This window comes from Dasypus novemcinctus, chromosome 7 (genome assembly GCF_030445035.2).
Source record: "Dasypus novemcinctus isolate mDasNov1 chromosome 7, mDasNov1.1.hap2, whole genome shotgun sequence".
Lineage (NCBI taxonomy): Eukaryota > Metazoa > Chordata > Mammalia > Cingulata > Dasypodidae > Dasypus > Dasypus novemcinctus.
This window is the reverse complement of record NC_080679.1, coordinates 16,569,958-16,590,696: the sequence shown is the minus strand read 5'-3', so window position 1 is coordinate 16,590,696 and position 20,739 is coordinate 16,569,958. Positions and strand designations below refer to the sequence as shown.

The following is a 20,739-nucleotide window of genomic DNA, read 5'->3' as shown; positions in this document are numbered from 1 at the left end:
AATAAGGAATAAATTACTTCCCTCACCAAGTCTATTTTCACATGTTGGAGCAAGATGGCTGCAGACATCTGCGAGGGTTCAGGCTTCCTGGGTTCCTCTGGGCTCAGCTCCTCTGTTTTTTCCATGAGGTCAGCTGTAGACTATGAGGCGAATGGCTCTCTCTCTTTCCCCAGGCCTCCAACTTAAGATTTCAGCATCAAACTCCAACATCAAAACTCAACATTAAGAACTCCTAACTCTGTCCTTTGCCATGCCTTTTATCTTTGAGTCTCCATTCACCAAAGGGAGGGGACTCAACACCCTACCGGCACAAGAGATTTATATGATTACTTAATCAAGCAAACCTCTGAATCCAATATAATTTAATATGCCCAGAGGAAAAGATTGGTTTACAAACATAATCCAATATTTCTTTTTGGAATTCATCAATAATATCAAACTGCTACACTAAGAAATGTTAAATCTTTGAGTTCTTCTTGATGACTTTTCTGTTCTTTCAATAAAATAATTTCCTATTAACTCAAAGGCTACATGTTCTTTCTTTTCAGCCTTCTGACACTGAGGTGTATGAAGACTTTCTTGTTTGCAGGGATAAAATCTTTTCATTGTCTGAACTCTAATTTGTATTTACCTTTCTCTGGCCAAACCAGATTTCTTAAAAGATGAGATTTTGTAGAGAAGTAAGCAAAGGTTAGGAAAGTGCTCCCAGAGAAAGAATGACATGCCTATTCTACCTTGTTTTGAGGCTTTTATCTTCACTGTTAAAAGTTCACCTGTCTTTACTACATTGAATAGTGCACCCTCCCCCTCAATTCAAGTCCACCCAGAACTTTGGAATCTCACCTTATTTGGAAATAGGGTCTTTGCTGATGAGTTAAACTGAGATCAGGCAGTGGTAGTTTGAAACTGCATGTACCCCAGAAAATCATGTTCTTGAACCTGGTCCATTCCTGTGGGTTTGAACCTATTGTAGATGGGATCATTTGGTTACTTCAGTAACTAAGGTGTGACCCAGGGTAGGTCTTAATCCTCATATTGGAGTCTTATAAATGGGAAGGATATGGAGAAATGGGCCTCTGCAGAGACACACAAGAAGTCAGAAACCCCTAGAAGCTGAAAAACAGGGTCCTGGAGGTCAGGCTGGAATCAGCAGAACATGGAGGCACAAAGAGAAACTTTCAGAAACTGAGAGAAGACCCAGAAACCAGGACACTGAAAGCAGCAAGACCCAGAGGAGAAGGGAGATGCCAACATTTGCCTTCCCATATGCCTTGATTTGGACATGTTTCTCAGCCTTGGAACTGTAGGTTTGTAAGTTAATAAATTCCCATTGTAAAAGCCAACCCATTTCTGATGTATTGCTGGCAGGTTTTAGCAATCTAAAACAGAGGACATACTCGATTAGGATAGGCTCTAATTCAAAATATGGCTGTTGTCATTATAAGAAGAGGGAAATTTGGACACAGACACACAGACACAGAGGGAAAATGACCATGTGAAGATGAAGGAGAGATCAGTTATTTTGCCACAAGCCAAAGATCATGGGGGACTATCAGAAGCTGGGAGAAGCAAGGAAGGGAACTCCTCTAGAGGTCTGCAAGGAATCACTGTCCTGCCAACACCTTCATTTCAGACTTAAAGCATTCAGAAGGGTGAAAGAATAATTTTCTGTTGTTTTAAGCCACCCAGTTTTTTATACTTTATTATGGCAGCCCTAGAAAACTAATACACTGACCATTTCCCAGCATACAAGCTGGTTACTTGTTTTTGCTCTTTCGAAAATCCAATTTTGAGTTGACCATACATGTGAACTTTCAAAGACTTCAGGTTGGTTTGAGCTTTTTGGTAAAAACCATCAATCTTCTCAATCATGACAAGGTTTTTAAAGTGGGTAATGACTCTGTGTTGTCCATGACCCTCTGGAACATGACTGGGTATTTCACATTCTCAGAAAGAACAGGGAAAACCTTGAGAAACACTCAAGGAAATTCTTGATAACCACTCTGAGTTCCAGCCTGACTAGAATGCTGCTTGGTGATGGTCACCTCTCCTTCCCTCCAGATTCAGTTGAATCGTTTGCTAGTAGTCAGACTCCTCTAGTTGATGCTAGAGTTGAGTTTTCTAGCCCTGGGCCAGTTAGACCATTCAAATGTACTGTTTTGGCAATATAAGCTTTATTATCATATTCTGTTTGAGGTCTCCTCTCAATATCAATAGAAAATGTGACAATAACCATAGTAATGTCACCACTTGGGAATCATGTGGAGGTAATACATGTTCCAAAAATATACAACAGATTTTCAGAACCAGAGGAATCCTTTATCTTCAAGTTAATAATGGCATTCTTGACTCAGAATACTTTTAAGTTCTTGCCCAAAATACTAAACCCCAGGTGTCTCGTGGTCTATGATTTTGCCTTCTGGGCAGGGCTGGAGTGACTCTATCTGAATTCCCTGGGCCTTTGAGATTTCCCGGAACTGCCTTTGAATTGATTTCTGGCAATAATGCACCATTATCCCATGGGACAGGCCCATCCCCAATACACTGTAAGGCTGGCACTTGCCTTTGAAGACTTCTCACCTCCATTGCCACTCCCTTCCTCCTTAGTCCTTCCTTAGAGACCATGTGCCTTCTTCCACTGGTACCTCATGCTCTCATAGTAGGTGATGAAAACAGGGCTTTATAGTTCTTAAGACTTGTGTTTGAGTCTTGATTACTTAGCAATGAAACCCTGGGAAAGTTCATGACCCCTCTGAGCTCCTGATTTCTCAGTATGTAGAGATATTTCTTTAATTTGTGGAACAAAAACAAAAAGAGCTCACAATATATTAGAGATGGGTAAGAAAAGTGGGAACTGGTGCAAACTTAAGCAGACCCCAGGATAAGGTGGGGATGGGAGGCAAGACTGATTTTGGAAGACGGACAATCTGGGGAGATGAAAGAGAGGAATATGCTGTGTCAGTACCTACTAAAGTTACCTTTTCCACATCAGGAGAGAGAAATAGTGAGATGGATGAAGTTCTACACTAACTTCTTCCATTAGTGTAGAAGAGGAAGGAATGCATAAGAAAACTTCTAGCTAGAATCACAGAGTTAATGTAAGGTGCCTCAGAGATGATACTAGAAAAACATTGGCATTTGTTTTTATGGCAAGCCAGTTCCTTCTGCTGCTGCTTCTTTCACTCTTCTTCTTCATCATCATTTCCCCCAATCCTATAAGAAATAATAATAGACAGAATTTACAGACAGCTTCTTATATGCTAAGCTCCATGTTAAAGGACTTTATACAGCTCTTAAAGTCAGATAAAGAGACTACAAAACAAGAAATTTACAGAACATTTCTCTAATGAATATAGATGCAAAAATTCCTCCTTAAAGTACTTGTTAATAGAAACCAAAAGCACATTAAAAGAACTGTACATCACTATCAAGTGAGTTTTATTCTAGGTATGCAAGGGTGGCTCAACACAAGAAAATCAATTCATTTAATACACCACATGAATAAATCAAAGAAGAGAAATCACATGATCATCTCAATTGACACAGAAAAGCAGAAAAGACAGTTGACAAAATATAGCACCGTTTCTTGATAAAAACACTCTGAAATAGGAATAGAAGGTAACTTCTTCAACATGATAAAGTACAGACATGGAAAACCCACAGCTAACTTGTACTGAATAGTGAAAGGCTGAAAACAGTCCCATGGAAATCGGGAACAAGACAAGGATGACCATTTTAAAGACTGTTATTCAATATTGTGCTGGAAGTTCTAGCTAAAGCAATTAGGAAAGAAAAATAAATAAAAGACACCCAAACAGGAAAGCGAGAAGTAAAATTTTCCTTGTTCACTGGCAATATGTTTCTGTACCTTAAAAATCCCCCCAAAGTCCACAACGGAACTCCTAGAGCTAACAAATGAGTTCAGCAAAGTGGTGGGATACAAGATTATTATGCAAAAACCAGGAGTGTTTCTATACACTACTATTGAGCAACATGAGGAGAAAGGGGAAAAAATTCCATTTACTATAGTGACTAAAAGAATCAAGGATTTAGGAAAAAAATTAACAAAAAAACATAAAGTTCCTGAATTCAGAAAACTACAAAATATTGCTAAGAGAAACCAATTAGACCTAAATAAATGGAAGGATATTCCATATGCATAGATTGGAAGACTATATCATTAAGATGTCAATTCTACCCAAATTGATTTACAGATTCAAAGCAATCCCAATAAAACTTCAAATAGCATTTTTTTTTTTTTTTTTTTGCAGAAATGGAAAAGCCAGTTACCCAATTTCTCTGGAAATGTAAGGGGCCCCAAGTAGCCAAAAATATCTTTTAAAAAAAGAATGAAGTTGGAGGACTCTCATTTCCTGACTTTAAAGCATATTACTTAGCTACAGTGGTAAAAACAGTATGGCACTGGCATAAAGATAGACACTAACCGATGGAATCAAACAGAGAGTTCAGAAATAGACCCTCACATCTATGATCAGGCGATTGTTGACAGGTAGTCAAAACCATTAAGTGGCTATGGACACAGGTAGCTGCAGGAGTCCCACCCCTCCCTGCCCCAGAGAACAGGACACAGAGGGACTCAGCCTAAGGCTGATTAGGCTTTTGGCAAACAAATTTGGTCTGCTGTGTCCCACAAGTCCTTCCAGGCCAGGTGGAGTCACATCATTGTTTGCCCTGGGGATACAGCCTCCTCAATCACCCTCCTTACTAACTGGGACTGGTTGTTGAGGACACAGAGGGGAGTGGAATTATTTACTACCTGGAAAAGGGGAGGGGACTGCCTACAAAAGGTTGGAAAACAGCCTCTGAGAAAGTTTGATTTGCAAGGCTCTGAAAAGTCTTGAGGCAGAATCTTCTGTCACATTGTTAAGGTGGGTGTTGCCTCAAACACACTCCCACCAGGGTTTGAACTTAGAGGGCTGCCAAAGAGTGCTATCTGCTGGTGGATCAAGGTAGTGCATATGAGGAAATTAAAAGTAAATAAGTAAGAGAGGCTTTTTCCAGTCCTTACAGCCTCCCTCACTAAGAACCTTGGAAGCAGGTCTGTAATCCATTATTGGATCTATGGTTTGGATTTAAGTAACAAACAGTGACAATCCTAAAGACCTAGAACAGGTTGAACCAAGAATCAAAAAACAGTAGTAACAGATCGACAGAAAGATCGTGGTGGAGTAAGAAGCTCTTAGAATCAGCTCCTGCCACAGGGCCGTTAGTAAACACTCAGACTCTCTGGAGCTAGCTGAAGCACCTGTTTGGGGGCTTCAGGAGGCCAGAAAGGCAACCTGCAACATCTTTGAAGGAATGGAAGAAGGAGGCTGCCCATCTGCAGAGAAGACTCCAGGGTGCTCTACACCATGGACGCCAGTGCCCATCCTCCAATGGAGATACAAGCCACTCGGGAGCTCTTCCACGGCTGGAATTGAAAGCTCCATTTCCTGAAAACGGAGGAGGAAGAGACGGCTGTGCATCAACTTCAGCTACTGATGAGTAAAATTCAGCGGGCTAACGTATAATCCTGAAGGAGCTAAAGTTTGAGCCTGTCCAAGTCAAAAAGAGGCCAGGAGCTGCCATCTTAACTCCATGCCTGGCATGAAGGGAAGTGGGGTGGAGTGAAGCTCTCAGTGCTGGTGGGGACCAGCTTCCTTCCTTCCAGGTCAGATTGCAGGTCTAACCTAAGCCCCAGTGCCAACTTCAGCAGGGAAGAAGCTGCAGGTACTTGCGCCAGCCCCCGCAGGAAATTGCCAGCCAAGCCGTGGAGGCCAGTGATTGCCCTACTCTGGTGGTGCAAGCCGCCCCAGGAGCTGTTCTGTGACTGGAATTGGAAGCTCCATTTCCCAAAAACAGGGGAAGAGGAGATGGTTGGCTGCCGATTTCAGCTACTGATTGGTAGACTCAGATGGCTAAGGAATAACCTTAGGAACAGCTGGGTGTGAATTTGACCAAGTCGGAAAGAGGCTGCCATTTTGACTCCACCCCTAGCCTGAGGGGAAGCCGGCCTGACCATATATTACAGTGGTGGGAGAAACCGGTTTCTTTCACCCAGATCAGCCAGCAGCTGTAACCTAGGCTTCAGTCCTACCTCTGGCAGGGAGGAGGCTGGCTATATCTGTACCAGTCTATCCAGGTAACTGAGGGTACCTTTGGCTGGCACAAATGGAATAATCGGAATTCTACTGGGGCAACTGTTGTCATCTTGGACCTGCACTGTGTAGATTGCCGTCCACACTGCAGCTCCACCCATGCCTCAGGCAGGGGAGAAAGGGACATGAAGCTTCATCAGTCTGCTGGGCAACTACAGTCTAGGTCTGCATGGCTTGGATTATTCTACACAACTGTGACTCTGTTCCTACTCCTGGCAGAAGAGAAAGTTGGGAGAAGCTTCATCCGTCCCTGGGGCAATGAGGACAGCTTGAGCCTCCACAGTTTATAGCACCAATTACATCCTTGGTTCCTACTGCACAACCAGCAACAGAGAATGGGCAGGAAGCCCTTAACTAAAGAGAAAAACTGCACCAAGAATAAATACCCTAGTAATCCAGATGCCAAGACACCAACAAAAAAATTACAGTCCACACCAAGAAACAGGAAGGTATGGCCCAGTTAAAGGAAAAAGATAAGCCTCCAGATGACATAAAGGAGTTGAGACAACTAATCATAGGTGTTCAAACCAATCTCCTTAATAAATTCAATGAGATGGCTAAAGAGATTAAAGATATAAAGAAGACACTGGATAAGCACAAAGAATTTGAAAGCATACATAGAAAAATACCAAATCTTATGGGAATGAGAGGTGCAATAAATGAAATTTAAAAAAACATTGGAATCATATAATAGCAGATTTGAGAAAGTAGAAGAAAGGATTGGTGAGCTTGAAAAAATGACCTCTGAAAGTGAACATACAAAAAAACAGATGAAGAAAAGAATGGAAAAAATTGAACAAGGTCTCAGGGAACTAAACGACAGCAAAAGGCATGCAAACATATGTATCATGTGTGTCCCAGAAAGAGAAGAGAAGGGAAAGGGGGCAGAAGGAATATTTAAAGAAATAATGGTAGAAAATTTCCCAACCCTATTGAAGGACATAGATACCCATGTCCAAGAAGCACAATGTAGTCCCATCCAAAAAAATCAAAATAGACCAACTGAGATACATACTAATCAGAATGTCAAATGCCAACGGCAAAGAGAGAATTCTGAGAACAGCAAGAGAAAAGCAATGAATAACATATAAGAAATACCCAATAAAATTAAGTGCTGATTTCTCATCAGAAACCATGGAGGCAAGCAGATGGTGGTTTGATATATTTAAGATACTACAAGAGAAAAACTTACAGTAAAGAATTTTATATCCAGCAAGACTGTCTTTCAGACATGAGGGCAAGATTAGAATATTCACAGATAAAAAGAAACTGAGAGCATTTCTAAGCAAGAGCCCACATTTTCAGGAAATTCTAAAGGGTTTGCTAGAGCCTGAAAAGGACAGGAGAGAGAGGCCTGGAAGAAAGTCTAGAAATGAAGATTATATCAATAAAAGTAACTATTAAAAGTGTCAAAAGAATGGTGAAAATAAAATATGACAGAAAAAACTCAAATAGTCAGGAATAAGCTTAACCAATAAAGAAAGTACTTTTATTCAGAAAACTGCAACCCAATATTAAAAGAAATCAAAAAAGTCCTAAATAACTGGAAGAACACTCCATGCTCATGGACTGGAAGACTAAATATCATTAAGATGTCAATTCTACTCAAATTGATATACAGATTCAATGCAACCCTAATAAATATTCCATCAGTATTTTTTAAAAATATTGAAACACAATTATCAAATTTATTTGAAAGGGTAAGGGGTCTGAATAGCCAGAAACAAAGACCTCTATCTCACATCTTATCCAAAAATTAATTCAAAATGGATCAAAAACCTAAAAATAAAAGCAAGAACCATAAAACTTCTGGAAGAAATTGTAGGAAAATATCTTCGAGATCTGCAGGTAGGTGGTGGATTCTTAATGGAGATAAGAGAAGGACTGAGATGGACTACTGATGTTTAATGTATGTAGAAGTCTTAATTAGCTTTACTGTAAAAATGTGGAAATGTATAGAATGGATGATAACAAATAGTAATAGCTATTTATAAATTTATAAATGGGAATGTGGCTGAAAATGGTAGTCTAGGGAGTAAATGTCAATTGACAGAATGCTAGAGAATAATCTAGTAACTGAATAGCACAATACACCAAGAGGTGGATAAGAAGTACAGTTGATAGTACAGATGAACTGTCTTTTGTGAGCCTGAGCAAATGTGTATCACTAAAGCAGGGTGTTGGGAATACATGGGAAAAATACAACTGGAATGACCTATGGACTGTGGTTAGCAGTAATAATATAATATTCTTGCATCTATGCCAAAGAAGTACTGTGTTGATAATGGAGCAGCATAGAAAATGTGTGCCAAATGTATACTATGGACATGGTAACAATCAGATGATATTATCTTACCTGTAACAAATGTTTCACCACAGCATGGTGTGTTGATAGAGGAGTGTTGCTTGGGAATTCGGCACATGTGCATGATTGTTTTATAAATTTACAACTTCTGTCATAAAAAATATATTTTAAAAATAATAATAGGGTGGGTTGGGGAAAAAACACACCAAATGTAAGGTAAGGACTATAATTAGTAGTAGATTTTGACAATATTCTTTCATAATTTGTAACAAACCTCTCATGACAATGCAAGCTGCTGGTGGAGGGTTGATATGTGGGACCCCTGTATGATGTCATGTACGTTTGCTTTGTAAGTTCACAACTTTTACTAGACACATAATTGTTTATGTATGTTCATATATAAATGACATAAAGATAATAATACCGAGGTTTGGGGGGAAATACCTTGGTTAGTAGTAATATTCTGACAATGCTTTTGAATCATTAGTTAAAAAGGTTTAACAATAATGTAAGGTATTGGTGGTATGGTGAGTTATGAGAGTCCTGTATGATGTTATATATGTTTGCTTTGTAAGTTCACAACTATTACTATACACTTATTGTTTATGTATGTTTGTGTGTGGGTGATATACTTCAATAAATTAATAAATTTTTTAAAAACTGCAGTAACAGACAGCCTTCTGCCACTAAATCTCTGTGCAAGAGAGAGAAATTGAGCATCAGAGTAAACTCACCATTAGAATCAGATGTCTGGACATTAGCAAAAAATTCCTACACATGGTTCTTATGTACCTTTCATTTGAATCTATAATTAGCTATAATTAGTATTATACCCATTAAAAATGTGTCCCAGAGACTTAAATCTTCTGGCTGTTCATTTGTCTGTTGAGCCCTGAATCTCAGCAGAGTTTCCGCCAACTCATACTCTCCAGTTCATCAGAATTGCCCAGGACAACTAACAAAATGATGATGATGGACAATGCCCATCTCAAAAAACAAAGAGTATCTACAACTTCAAGCAAGACAGTTCCATCTGCCCCAATGGATCTAAGTCCCCTCTCAATTGGAAGCAGAGTGAGCATCACCATCCCCAAATCCTTAAGACTGAGAAATGAACAAACATAAGGGGGGAATACAAGTATGGACTAAAATAGATTATTATTATTATAGTAATGGAAGAACTTGTAACATTGATATAAAGGCAGTGGCCACCAGAGGTTCTGAGGGGAAGGAGAGGGAGGAATAGGTATAACATGGGGCATTTAGGGGACATAGAAAATATTCTGCACGACATTGTAATGACAGATACAGGCCACTATATATTTTGTCAAAATCTATAAAATTGTGCAGTACAAAGTGTAAATCATAACCTAACTATTGACCATGGTTAGTAGCAATGCTTCAAAATGTCCTCATCAGTTGTGACAAATGTACCACTCTAATGAGAGATGTTGTTAATGGGGAAAAGTGGGGGACAAGGAGGGGAAGGTGTTTATAGGAATCCCCTATATTTTTGATATAACATATATGTAATCAAAACCTTCTTTTAAAATAATAAAATAAGCCAGAAAAAAAATGACAAACAATACTAAGAAAATGGGAGAAATGGTCCAAGCAAAGGACTATATCAAAGCCCCAGATGTGACACAGGATTTGAGACAACTAATCAATGAGGTACTTACAAATCTCCTAAATCAAATCAACTACTTGAAAGACAATATGGCTAAAGAGATAAAGGACATCAAGAAGACACTGGGAAAGCACAAAGAAGAACTTAAAAACCTGAATAGAAAAATAACAGTACTCATGGGAATGAAAGACAAAATAGTTGAGATCATAAACACTTTAGAGGAATACAACAGCAGGCTCGAAATGACAGAACAGAGAATAAGTGATACAGAAGACAGAACAGCTGAAATTGAAGACAAAGAACACACAGAGAAAAGAAGGGAAAAAATTGAACGGGGGCTCAGGGATTCGAATAATAACATGAAATACACAACATATGTGTCATGGGAGTTCAGGAAGGAGAAGGGAAAGGAAAAGGGACAGAAAGAGTATTTTCAGAAATATTGAAAATTTCCCAACTCTCATGACAGAAATGAATTTATATGTTCAAGAAGTACAACATACACCAATCAGAATAAATCTGAATAGACTTACTCTAAGACATACACTACTCAGAACATCAAACATCAAAATCAAGAGAAAATTCTGAGAGCAGCAAGGGAGAAGCAAACCATCACATACCAGGGACACCCAGTAAGACTTAGTGAAGATTTCTCATCAGAAACCAGGGAGGCCAGAAGACAGTGGTATGATATAATTAGGACACTGAAAGAGAAAAATTACCAGCAGAGAATTCTTTATCCAGCAAAATTGTCTTTCAAATATGAAGGTAAGTTTAAAATATACACAAATAAACAGCAGCCAAGAGAGTTTGTAGAAAAGAATCCACCTTTGCAGGAAGCATTAAAGGGAGCCTTACAGTCCAAAAGAAAAAGGAGAGAAAGGCTTGGAAGAGAGTGCAGAAGGCAAGACTAGCAGAAAGGGTAGCCAAAAAAGTAAAAAGACAGATAAAAATAAGACATGAAATATGAAAGCTAAAGAATAAAATGAAAGTACAAAAAAAAGCAAAAGAAAAAACAAAAGAAAAAGAAAAAAAACCAAAGAATAAAATAATGGAAGTAAATAATGCATTTACAGTTATATCATTGAATGTGAATGGATTAAACTCCCCAATAAAAAGATATAGGCTGACAGAATGGGTGAAAAAAAAAACATGGGCCATCCATAGGCTCCCTATAGGAGACTCACCTTAGACCCAGGGATACAAATCGGCTGAAGTGAAAGGTTGAAAAAAGATACTCCAAGCAAACAGTAATCAAAAAGAGAGCAGGGGTGCTATACTAATATTGAACAAAGCAGACTTTGAATGCCAAAAATGTTGTAAGAGATACAGAAGGCCATTACATATTAATAAAAGGGACAATCCATCAGGAAGAACTAAGTCATAAGTATCTATCACCTAACCATGGTGCCCAAAATTACATATATTTTGGGACAGTATAACAGAGGGAATCCAGTGGTGGAGGGTAGATTGTGGTTAGCAGTACGGACAGGAAAATGTTCTTTCATGAAATATAACAAATACACTAAAACATGATGTTAACAATAGGGTGGTTTATGGGAAAAATACACTAAATATAAGCTATGGGTTATAGTTAGCAGGATTACTTGATGATGTTCTTTCACCATTTGTAACAAATATTTCACAACACGTGACCCACTGGGTGGACTGGGGGAGAGTGTGGACTACAATGTGGACCACTGTCCATGTGCTGCAGCGGTGCTCCAGAATGTATTCACCGGGTGCAGTGGATGTGCCACAATGATGCAAGAGTTTGTTGATGTGGAAGGGGTGGGGTGTGAAGGGTGGGGGGTATATGGGGACCTCATACTTTTTCAATGTAACATTTAAAAGAAAATAAAGAAGAAAAAAAAATAAAACAACAAAAATTTCACAACAATTTAAGGTGTTGGTGATGTATGGGAATCCTGCATGTTATGCAAACTTCTTTAATTTTAAAAAAACAGTTCTTAAAAAAAGTGAATAGTAAAATGGCATGCATATATATATAACCACGTCAATTACTTTAAATGAACATGTGAGGAACTATTGAAAAGCAAGGACTGTCAAACTTGATTTAAAGAAAAAGGAGAAGCAACTATTTGCTGTCTACATGGGATGCATTTTAAATGAAAAATAATACAAATATACTGAAGATAAAAGGCTGGATAAAGATATACCATCCAAGCAAAAGGTATAAGAAACCTGGAGAGGCTATATTAATTGCACATAAAATAGTCTTTGAGATAGGAAACACTTTATAATGATAACATACTAATATAAAAGGGGGCTATATAAAATTATAAACATATGTGCTTAATAACAGAACTTTAAAATATATGAAGCAAAAATGGAAAAACTGAAGAGAAAAACAAATAAATCCTCAAACATAGTTGGAGACTAATACTTGATAGAACTAGGCAAAATATCAGTCAAGACATAGAAAATTTCAGTAACACTGTCAATTACCTTGACCTTACTTATATATATATAGAACACTACACCCAACAACTGCAGGATATATATTTTTTTCAAGCGGTCATGATACATTCACCCAGATAGTCCGTGTGCTGGATCACAAAACAAGTCTCCATGGATTTGAATAGACTGAAATCTTGCAAAGAATTAATTTAGAATTCAATGACACACCACCTAGGAAAGTTTAAAATACCTGGAAATTAAACAACCCATTTTCAAATAACAAATGGGTTGAAGAAGATAGAAAAAACACAGAAAATATTTTAACTGTATGATAATGAAAATAGCAAAATGTATTGAACACACCTCATCCAGGGCAGGGCGGGAAACTAAAGTTATAAGTTTTTATTTAGAAAAGAAGAAAGGTCTCAAATCAGTTATCTAAGCTCCTCTTATGAAACTAGGAAAAGAAAAACCTGAAGTAAGAGGAAGGAAATAAAAGTAAAAGAAGAAAGCAAACAACAGAGAAAAATCAAGGAAACTGAAAGTTATTTCTTAGGTTCTTTGAAAAGGGAAATAAAATTGATAAACCTGACAAATGACCAATGTCATAAATGACAAAAATGGAATGCACTGTAAATGTACAGATATTAAGAGGACAATTCAAGGATCTTCTGACAACTGCATGCCAATAAACTTGACAATACAAAGGGAATGCAAAAATTTCATGAAAGACATCAATTATCAAAACTTTCACAATAAACAATAGAAAATCGAAATAATCCAATATCAATTACATTCATAATTAATTAAATTAATAGTTCAAAACAATCCCTAAAGAAAACTCCAGCACCAACTGGCTTCACTGGTGAATTCTATAAAACATTTAAGGAAGAAATAGTGCCAACACTTTACACTCTTTTTAACTCTTTCAGTAAATAGAAGAAAAGATTGCAGTTTAATTCATTTTTATGAGGCTAGTATTTCTCAAACACCAAACAAGACAAAGATATCACAAGAAAATTACAAACCAATATTTTTCATGAACATAGACATAATTTGCCTTAACTCGATATTAGCAAATTACATCCATCAATCTGGAAATATTAATGACCTAGAATCACCTAAACAATTTTTAAAAGAGAAACAAAAGTTAGAAGACTTACACTCCTACATTTCAACACTTACTGTAAAGCTACAGTAATAAAGTCAATGTGATATTAGTGAAAAAAATAAATGTGTAGATAAATGGAACCAAAAGACCCAAATATATATGAGCAACTGTTTTCCACCAAACTGTCAAAGGCAATTAAATAGGGAAAGAAAATTCTTTTCCACTAGTGGTGCCAGGACAACTGGATTTCCACATGAAAAAATAAAAGTAGATCCTTATCTCACAGAATATCAAAAAAATTAACTTGAAACAAATCATTGACTAAAAGTAATACTATAAAAAATGAAAACAAAAAGAAAATCTTTGCAACTTTGGCATATGTAAAGATTTCTCAGATTTTAAAAAAGCATAAACCATATAAAAGAAAAATATTGATAAATTGGACATCATCAAAATGAAGAGTGCTTTTCCAAAGGCACCATTATGAAAATGAAAAGGTAATCCACAGAACAGGAGAAAATATTCACAATACATACACACGACAGGACTCTTGTATCTGGAATATAAGAACATGAGAAGGTGTTCGACATCATTAGTCATTAGAGATATACCAACCACACTGAGATATCAATACAATGACTAAAATTAAAGAGATTGGCAATACCAAAAGACTTCTCAGCAAATATATGGAACAACTGGAAATCTCATACATTGTTGGTAAGAATGTAAACTGATGCAGCCACTTTGGAAGACTGTTTCATTTATAATTCATCCCACACCTATGATTTGACCCAGCCATTTCCCTTCTAGCTACTTATTCAAGAGAAATAGAAAAACACAGGTCCACAAAAAGACTTGTATAAAAATATTCACAGCAACTTTATTTTTGATTGCCCCAAACTGGAAACAACCCAGCAAGTGAATGGCATTTTTTAAATATGTGACATTCACACCATGGACTACTACTTAGCACTGGAAAGAAACAAACTGCTGCTACACACCACATGGATGAATCTCAATATTATTAAGCTGAGTCAGAGAATTCAGACCAAAAGGGCACATACTGTAAGATTCCATTTACCTAAAATTCTAGAAAATGCCAACTGGTCTACAGTGACAGAAAGCAGCTCACTGGCTGCCTGGGAATGGGGGTGGAGAGAGGACCACAAAAGGGCAGGAGAAAATCTGGGTGGTGATAATAAAGTTGTGCATCTTGATTGTAGTATTGGTTCCATGGAGTGTATGCATCTGCTGAAATTCCTTGAATTGTGTACTTTGGAGGGAGGAGGGGCTGAATGAACATAAATTATTCCTCAATATATTTGTTTTTAAAAATTCTCTTATCATTGTGTTTAAAAAAAAAAAAGTCTTTGTGCTTATCCTCAAGGGCATTAAAACCCAGAAAAGTAAAATACATGATTCTACACTGTTTCTGTGCTATATAATAAGGGTCTGGACAAAGTACTAATGGCTCCCATAAGAAAGCCACTATCGCTGGCAGATACCATGTTATCTGATCTCCAACTCAGACCTTAAAAACTGGTAGTGGCACCAGGCAGACCACAGGGTTGAGGGAATGGCAAATACCAAGGGCTTTGGGTAAGGAAGTGTGTACTGTGACCCTGAGAAATCATGCAAAGTATGGGCGACATAGAAGACAAAAAAGTTGATTTGGGACCACGCTAAGAATAGTGAAGTATGAAATGAGCTGCGAAGGCAAAGGGGGGCTTCTGGAAGCTCTCCTGAGCAGGTGACATGACGTTCCAGCTCTCCTGCCAGGCACACAGCAGGATTCCACTTCCCTGTCCCTTACAGAATGAACCATGGCCACAGGACCACTTTGGCCAATGGAAGGAGTGTGCCACATCTAGGCGGAAGATTTTAGGGCAGTTTACTTTTCATATTCTTAATATTGAGATGAAATTCACATAACACAAAATTCACATAACACCATTTTAAAGCAAACAATTCGGTGACAGTACATTCACAATTTATACAACCACCCCCTCTATGAAAATCCAAAAGATGTGCATCACCCCAAAAGTAAACCCCTCACTCATTAAGCATTGTAAGCTCCCCTCAGTCCCTGGCAACCACCAATCTGTTTTCTTTTGCTATGGATTTTCCTATTCTGGACATTTCATGTAAATAGAATCATACAGTACGTGGTCTTTTATGTCTGACTTCTTTCACTCAGCATATCATTTTCAAGGTTCATTGACTTTGTAGCATGTATCACTACTTCATTCCTTTTTATGGTTGAATGATATTCCATTGTGCGTATATATTACAATTTGTTTATCTGTTATCTGAGGATGGACACAGGTTGTTTCTACCCTTTAGCTATTGTGAAGAGAGCTGCTATAAGCATTCACCTACCTGCATTTGTGTGAGCACCTGTTTTCAATCCTTTGGAGGTATATACCTAGGAGAGCAATTGCTGGGTCATAAGATATTTCTATGTTTAACTTTCTGAGGAGCTGCCAAACTTTGTTTCCAGAGTGGCTGCACCATTTTCCACTCCCATCAGCAATGTTCAAAGGTTTCAACTGCTCCAAATCCTTGCCAACCCTAATCTTTCCTTCCTACTTTCCTTCCTTCCTTCCTTCCCTTCTTCCTTCCTCCCATCCTCCCTTCCTTCCTTCCTTCCTTCCTTCCAAAATTATAACCATCCTTGTGAGTACGGAACAGAATCTCAATCTGGTTTTGAGTTACGTTTCTCTAGTGAGTAATGAGGTTGAGCATCCTTTCATGTGCTTGTTGGCCATTTGTCTATCACCTTTGGAGAATGTCTATTCAAGTCTTTCACCCGTTTTTAAAATCAATTGTTTGTCCTTTTGCTGTTGAGTCATAAGAGTTCTTTGTATAGTCTAGATACTTAGAGCCATTTCTCATTTGGCACATTCCCTTCCCCTGTGGAGGTGATCAGAGAACATGATGAGAGGGAATTTCGAGGGTTCCCTGAGTGGCTAGATAAGCAGAGCAACTTCCACCCTCCCTAATCCCCATCCCAAGGCCCTGCAAGGAATTTGCAGTATGAATAAAGGAAAATCGTTATTACTTTAAGTCGCCAAAATTTGGAGATAATTTGTAAGTGGCCCCAAATTAATCTGTCCTTAGTGATACACAGGCAATTTTAAAAACTAATTCTATTAGTAACATAGAAGATGAATGTCAGAGGAAAGAACTTTCAGGAAAGGAGATAAGCTGGAAGGGTACCGTAATCCATAGATTACTAGGAGAGGTATTAGGGCATGGACCATGAGCTTAGAAAAACCACAAAAGAATGGAAAGCAGTAAATGAGTTGGCACTGACTCTCAGATTCTAAAGGAACCTAAAAGCCCGTTTTAGAGGTGTTAAAAGTAAACTTAAAGGGAGCCGATGTAATTCAAGTGGTTGAGAGCCTGCTTCCCACGTACGAGGTCCCAAGTTGGGTTCCTGGCACTTCCTAAACAAACAAACAAACAAGGGGAAAAAGAAAATTCTCACTGGGAAGCCAATGTAGCTCAGGGGTTGAGCGCCCACTTCCCATATACAAGGTCCTGGGTTCAATCTCCTGTACTTCCTTAAAAAAAAAACGTAAACAATTATAAAAAGACAGATGACTCAATTTTAAAAATGGGCAAAAAACCCTGAATAGACATTTTTCTAAGGAGAAAATACAAATGGTGAAAACCCACTAGCTATTAAGGAACTGCAAATCAAAACCTCAATGAGATATCATTTCACACCTATTAGAATGGCCACTATTAAGATAAAATAAATAAATAAAACACCAGAAACTACAAGTGTTGGAGAGGATTTGGAGAAATAAGAACACTTAGCCACTGTTGGTGACAATGCAGAATGGTACAGCCACTATGGAAATCTGTTTGGCAATTCCTAAGGGTGTTAAATAAAGATCTGCCATGTATTCCAGCAATACCACTACTAGATATATACCCAGAAGATCTGAGAGTTGTGACACAAACAGACATCTGCACACCAATGTTCATAGCAACATTATTCACAATTGCCAAAAGATGGAAACAACACAGATATCCATCAACTGATGAATGGATAAACAAATTGTGGTTTCTACATACGATGGAATACCATTCAGCTGTAAGAAAAAATGAAGCTGTAAAGCATATGACAACATGGATGAACCTGGAGGACATTATGTTGACAGAAGTACGCCAGATAGAAAAACATAAATACTATATGTTTCGTTCCCACCTGTTGCTGCATCACAAGTAACTTGCAGTTGACTGCTGCCTCCCATTCCAAAGCCAAAAAAGTCAACTCTGATCTTCCATCAAAGTGACTTGGTTTCAGGAAAATGAAATTAAAAATCAAATGAGAAATCTTCTGGAACTCAGCAAAGAGAAGGAGCATTTAACACTGGCATCAGGTATGCATTTCAGGAAGCAATGTCAGTTCATGAAAGATTATCATACACTTCTCAGAATTCTTGGACACTGTCACTTCACCAACAGAGCACCTGCTGTCTTATCTCACAAGGATGGCAGGAGAATGTTCCATAAGAACCCTCGCCATCAATAGGCGAAATTACTAAATAGCACATGGCAACAACTGTAGGCTGGGCACAAATCATTTGGTGTTAGTAAGTCATAATAAAGGTATTATTATGTCTTTTTTTAAATTATTCTACCAATAAGAGACATTAATTCAATGCAGCTGGTTACAATGTGCATGTAAAGCAGCAATTCTCAAAGTTGGCAGCACACAGGAATCTCTAGGAGCTTTAAAACACACTGATAACTGAGTCTCTACCACCCACAGAGACGCACATGTAATTGGCCCCTGATGTTCTGGGCCACGGGATTTTTAGAAGCTCCTTAGGCAATTCTGATGTGTAGCCACGTAGAGAATCACTGATGTAAAAGACAGTGGCAAGACTGTTATATTCACTCTACAGCCAAAAGAAAGGGATGAGAGGAAGCTGTCTACATTCACTTTCAGGGTTTTGCTTACCCACATACCCGCATAGGTTCAAGGTACAAATGCACACAATTCTAATTGCAAGCTAATGATGCCCCACAGTAGGTGAGCAACTGCTTCGTTCACACTGGGGTTTTGATAATCAGCTACTGAAAGATGTCCCAAAAGCAGGAGTTCTTAAAACCTAGGCATGGCACTCAGGTAGTCTATGAACTTAGATGGGGGGGGGGGGCGGGGGGGGGGGAGGAATTACATCTTTTTATAATGAAGTTAGTGAAATAGTATGAATATTGGCAACAAGCCATAGCAGTGTTAGCAGTTCCTGAAAGTTTGCTTCCATAGAAACCAGTTATTTTCATGTTTTGGCAGTTATCTCAAGATAGCATTTGCAGTTATCACGACATTGAAATTACAGTTGTTTAAGAGACCTGCTGTTAGATCTAGATATTGAATGCATTAATAATGATGCACGTGTATTAGGACTTTACTGCTTTGACAATGGTACTTCAGTAAAACTGATTTTCTTTTAGTTGTATTTTACGCATATCAGGAAATTGTTCTGAAAAAGGGGTCCCCAGGCCAAAGGGGTCTGCAGCAAAGAAAAGGTAAGTCCCCTGCTCTGAAGCCAGTGCCCTAACAAACTAGATACTGCACACCGGCATCCAAGGCCACCTCCACAAAGGGCATTCTCAGGAGGGAGTCACCTGGACCAGAGTTGGATCTTGTTTTCTCCCTGCATTTCCGCAGATAAGATTTAGCCTGAAAATCCTGTTCAACGCAGCAGAGAATAGCCGGGCTTTCTCTTTCCCCTCAGCTGCCTCTTGCTCTTGGCATTTTGGAGTGCCCCAACTGCCAGGCCGGTAACTCGAGCCTCCAAATTAATCAAAACACACAGCACCCAGCTCAACCCCAGGCAGACAAGCCCGGGAGCCAGAGACGCTCTCCTCTGGTGACCCCCGGACCCCATGTCCCCAAGCCGGCCGGTCACCCCGCATGCCCCACCCTTGAATGCCACTCTTCCCCCTCCACTTCCCCGACGGGTGCCTCGGGCCTTGGAGCAGTGACGGCCCGTGCGCGCCTTACCTCGGGGGGACCAGAGCTCCTTGCCCACCGGGGGCGCACCTCTGCCGCGCCCAAACCCACCCGCGACTCGGCTGCCCCTTCACGGCGCTCTCACCGCCAAGTGTGGCGGCTGCACGTAGTAGGCGGGCTGGAGAAGGGGACGGCGGCGGGAGGGCACCGCGGCGGGAGCCAGGAGCGAGCCGGGCCTCCTGAGTGCAGACGACCCGCTCGCCTCGCGCTTAAGCTGGGCACGGCCACTAGCCACTCCCTCCACCCTGCGCAGCCGCCTCCCCACCGCACACCCCCAAATCCCCCACCTCCCACCTGCACGCGCCTGCCCCGCCTAGGCCCCGAGACCCTGAGAGCATCGCCTCCTTAACCCCTTACCCTGGATCCGCGCCCACCTGTCCTCAGGCTCTCACCCTTTTCTCGCCTCCTGGGCACGATGCCCGGGTCGGAGGGACACCGCCTGGTGAGTTGGGGAGGGGGTGCGACAAGGGCGGGACCTGAGCCACTTCTTCCCTCCCTTAGGGCCACGGCCCAAAGCCTCCGTGGGGAGGGACGGACCGCGCGGCTGAACCCTACAAAACCCGCCCCGGGTGGGCTGGCGAGGCCAGCTCCACAGTCCCGGCGCCCCAACCCGCGGCGCGCCGGGGACGCTGTGGCCCGAGAGCCTGCGTGTCCCCGGGCACGCCGCCCCGCGGAGCCGGCGCCCACCATGCGCCCCGGGACCGCGCCGCGGCCGCCCGCCTTCCTGCAGCCGCTCCTGCTGGTGCTCCTGGTGGCAGTTCCCGCCGCAGGCAAGGTAACTGCGGGGCCGCGCGACCCCCGCCCGGGAGCACTCGGCGCTGGCGTCCCGGGCACCAGCCGGCCGGCCGCGGGGGCGCCGTCCGCGCCGCTGCCTGCAGAGTCGGGGGCGCCGGGCTCCGCGCAGGTCCCCGGGGGCGCGGCGTGGGGAAGGGAGCAAGCCGAGATGCCCGGGAGCAGGTGGAGTGCGCGGGCCCGGGGCCCGGGAGGCAGAGGCGAGGAGGAAGCACCGAGGTCCCAGGGAGTCAGGAATGGGGGTGGGGTGCGGGGGGCCGCGGAGGTCAGTAAAGAAATAATCAA

At 40.5% G+C, this 20,739-nt stretch overlaps 2 protein-coding genes across 5 annotated transcripts in view; one reads left to right on the top strand and one right to left on the bottom strand.

The window, feature by feature from the left end:
* Positions 1-20,112, bottom strand: part of COL4A4 (collagen type IV alpha 4 chain) — a 156,963-nt gene extending 136,851 nt beyond the window's left edge. Inside the window, exon 1 of one of the 3 annotated variants that reach the window (XM_058300015.2) lies at positions 20,020-20,112. The gene's annotated coding sequence lies outside the window, so the exon portion shown is untranslated. Of the gene's footprint in view, positions 1-17,844; positions 17,931-19,653; positions 19,917-20,019 lie in introns of those variants that run through there. The other 2 variants (XM_058300013.2, XM_058300014.1) reach the window with 2 other exon arrangements.
* Positions 19,830-20,739, top strand: part of COL4A3 (collagen type IV alpha 3 chain) — a 157,694-nt gene continuing 156,784 nt past the window's right edge. Inside the window, exon 1 of one of the 2 annotated variants that reach the window (XM_023587511.3) lies at positions 19,830-20,104. In XM_023587511.3, the coding sequence (XP_023443279.1) occupies positions 20,078-20,104 (27 nt within the window). In that variant the 5' untranslated portion in view covers positions 19,830-20,077. Of the gene's footprint in view, positions 20,105-20,124; positions 20,438-20,739 lie in introns of those variants that run through there. The other variant, XM_004453877.5, reaches the window with a different exon arrangement.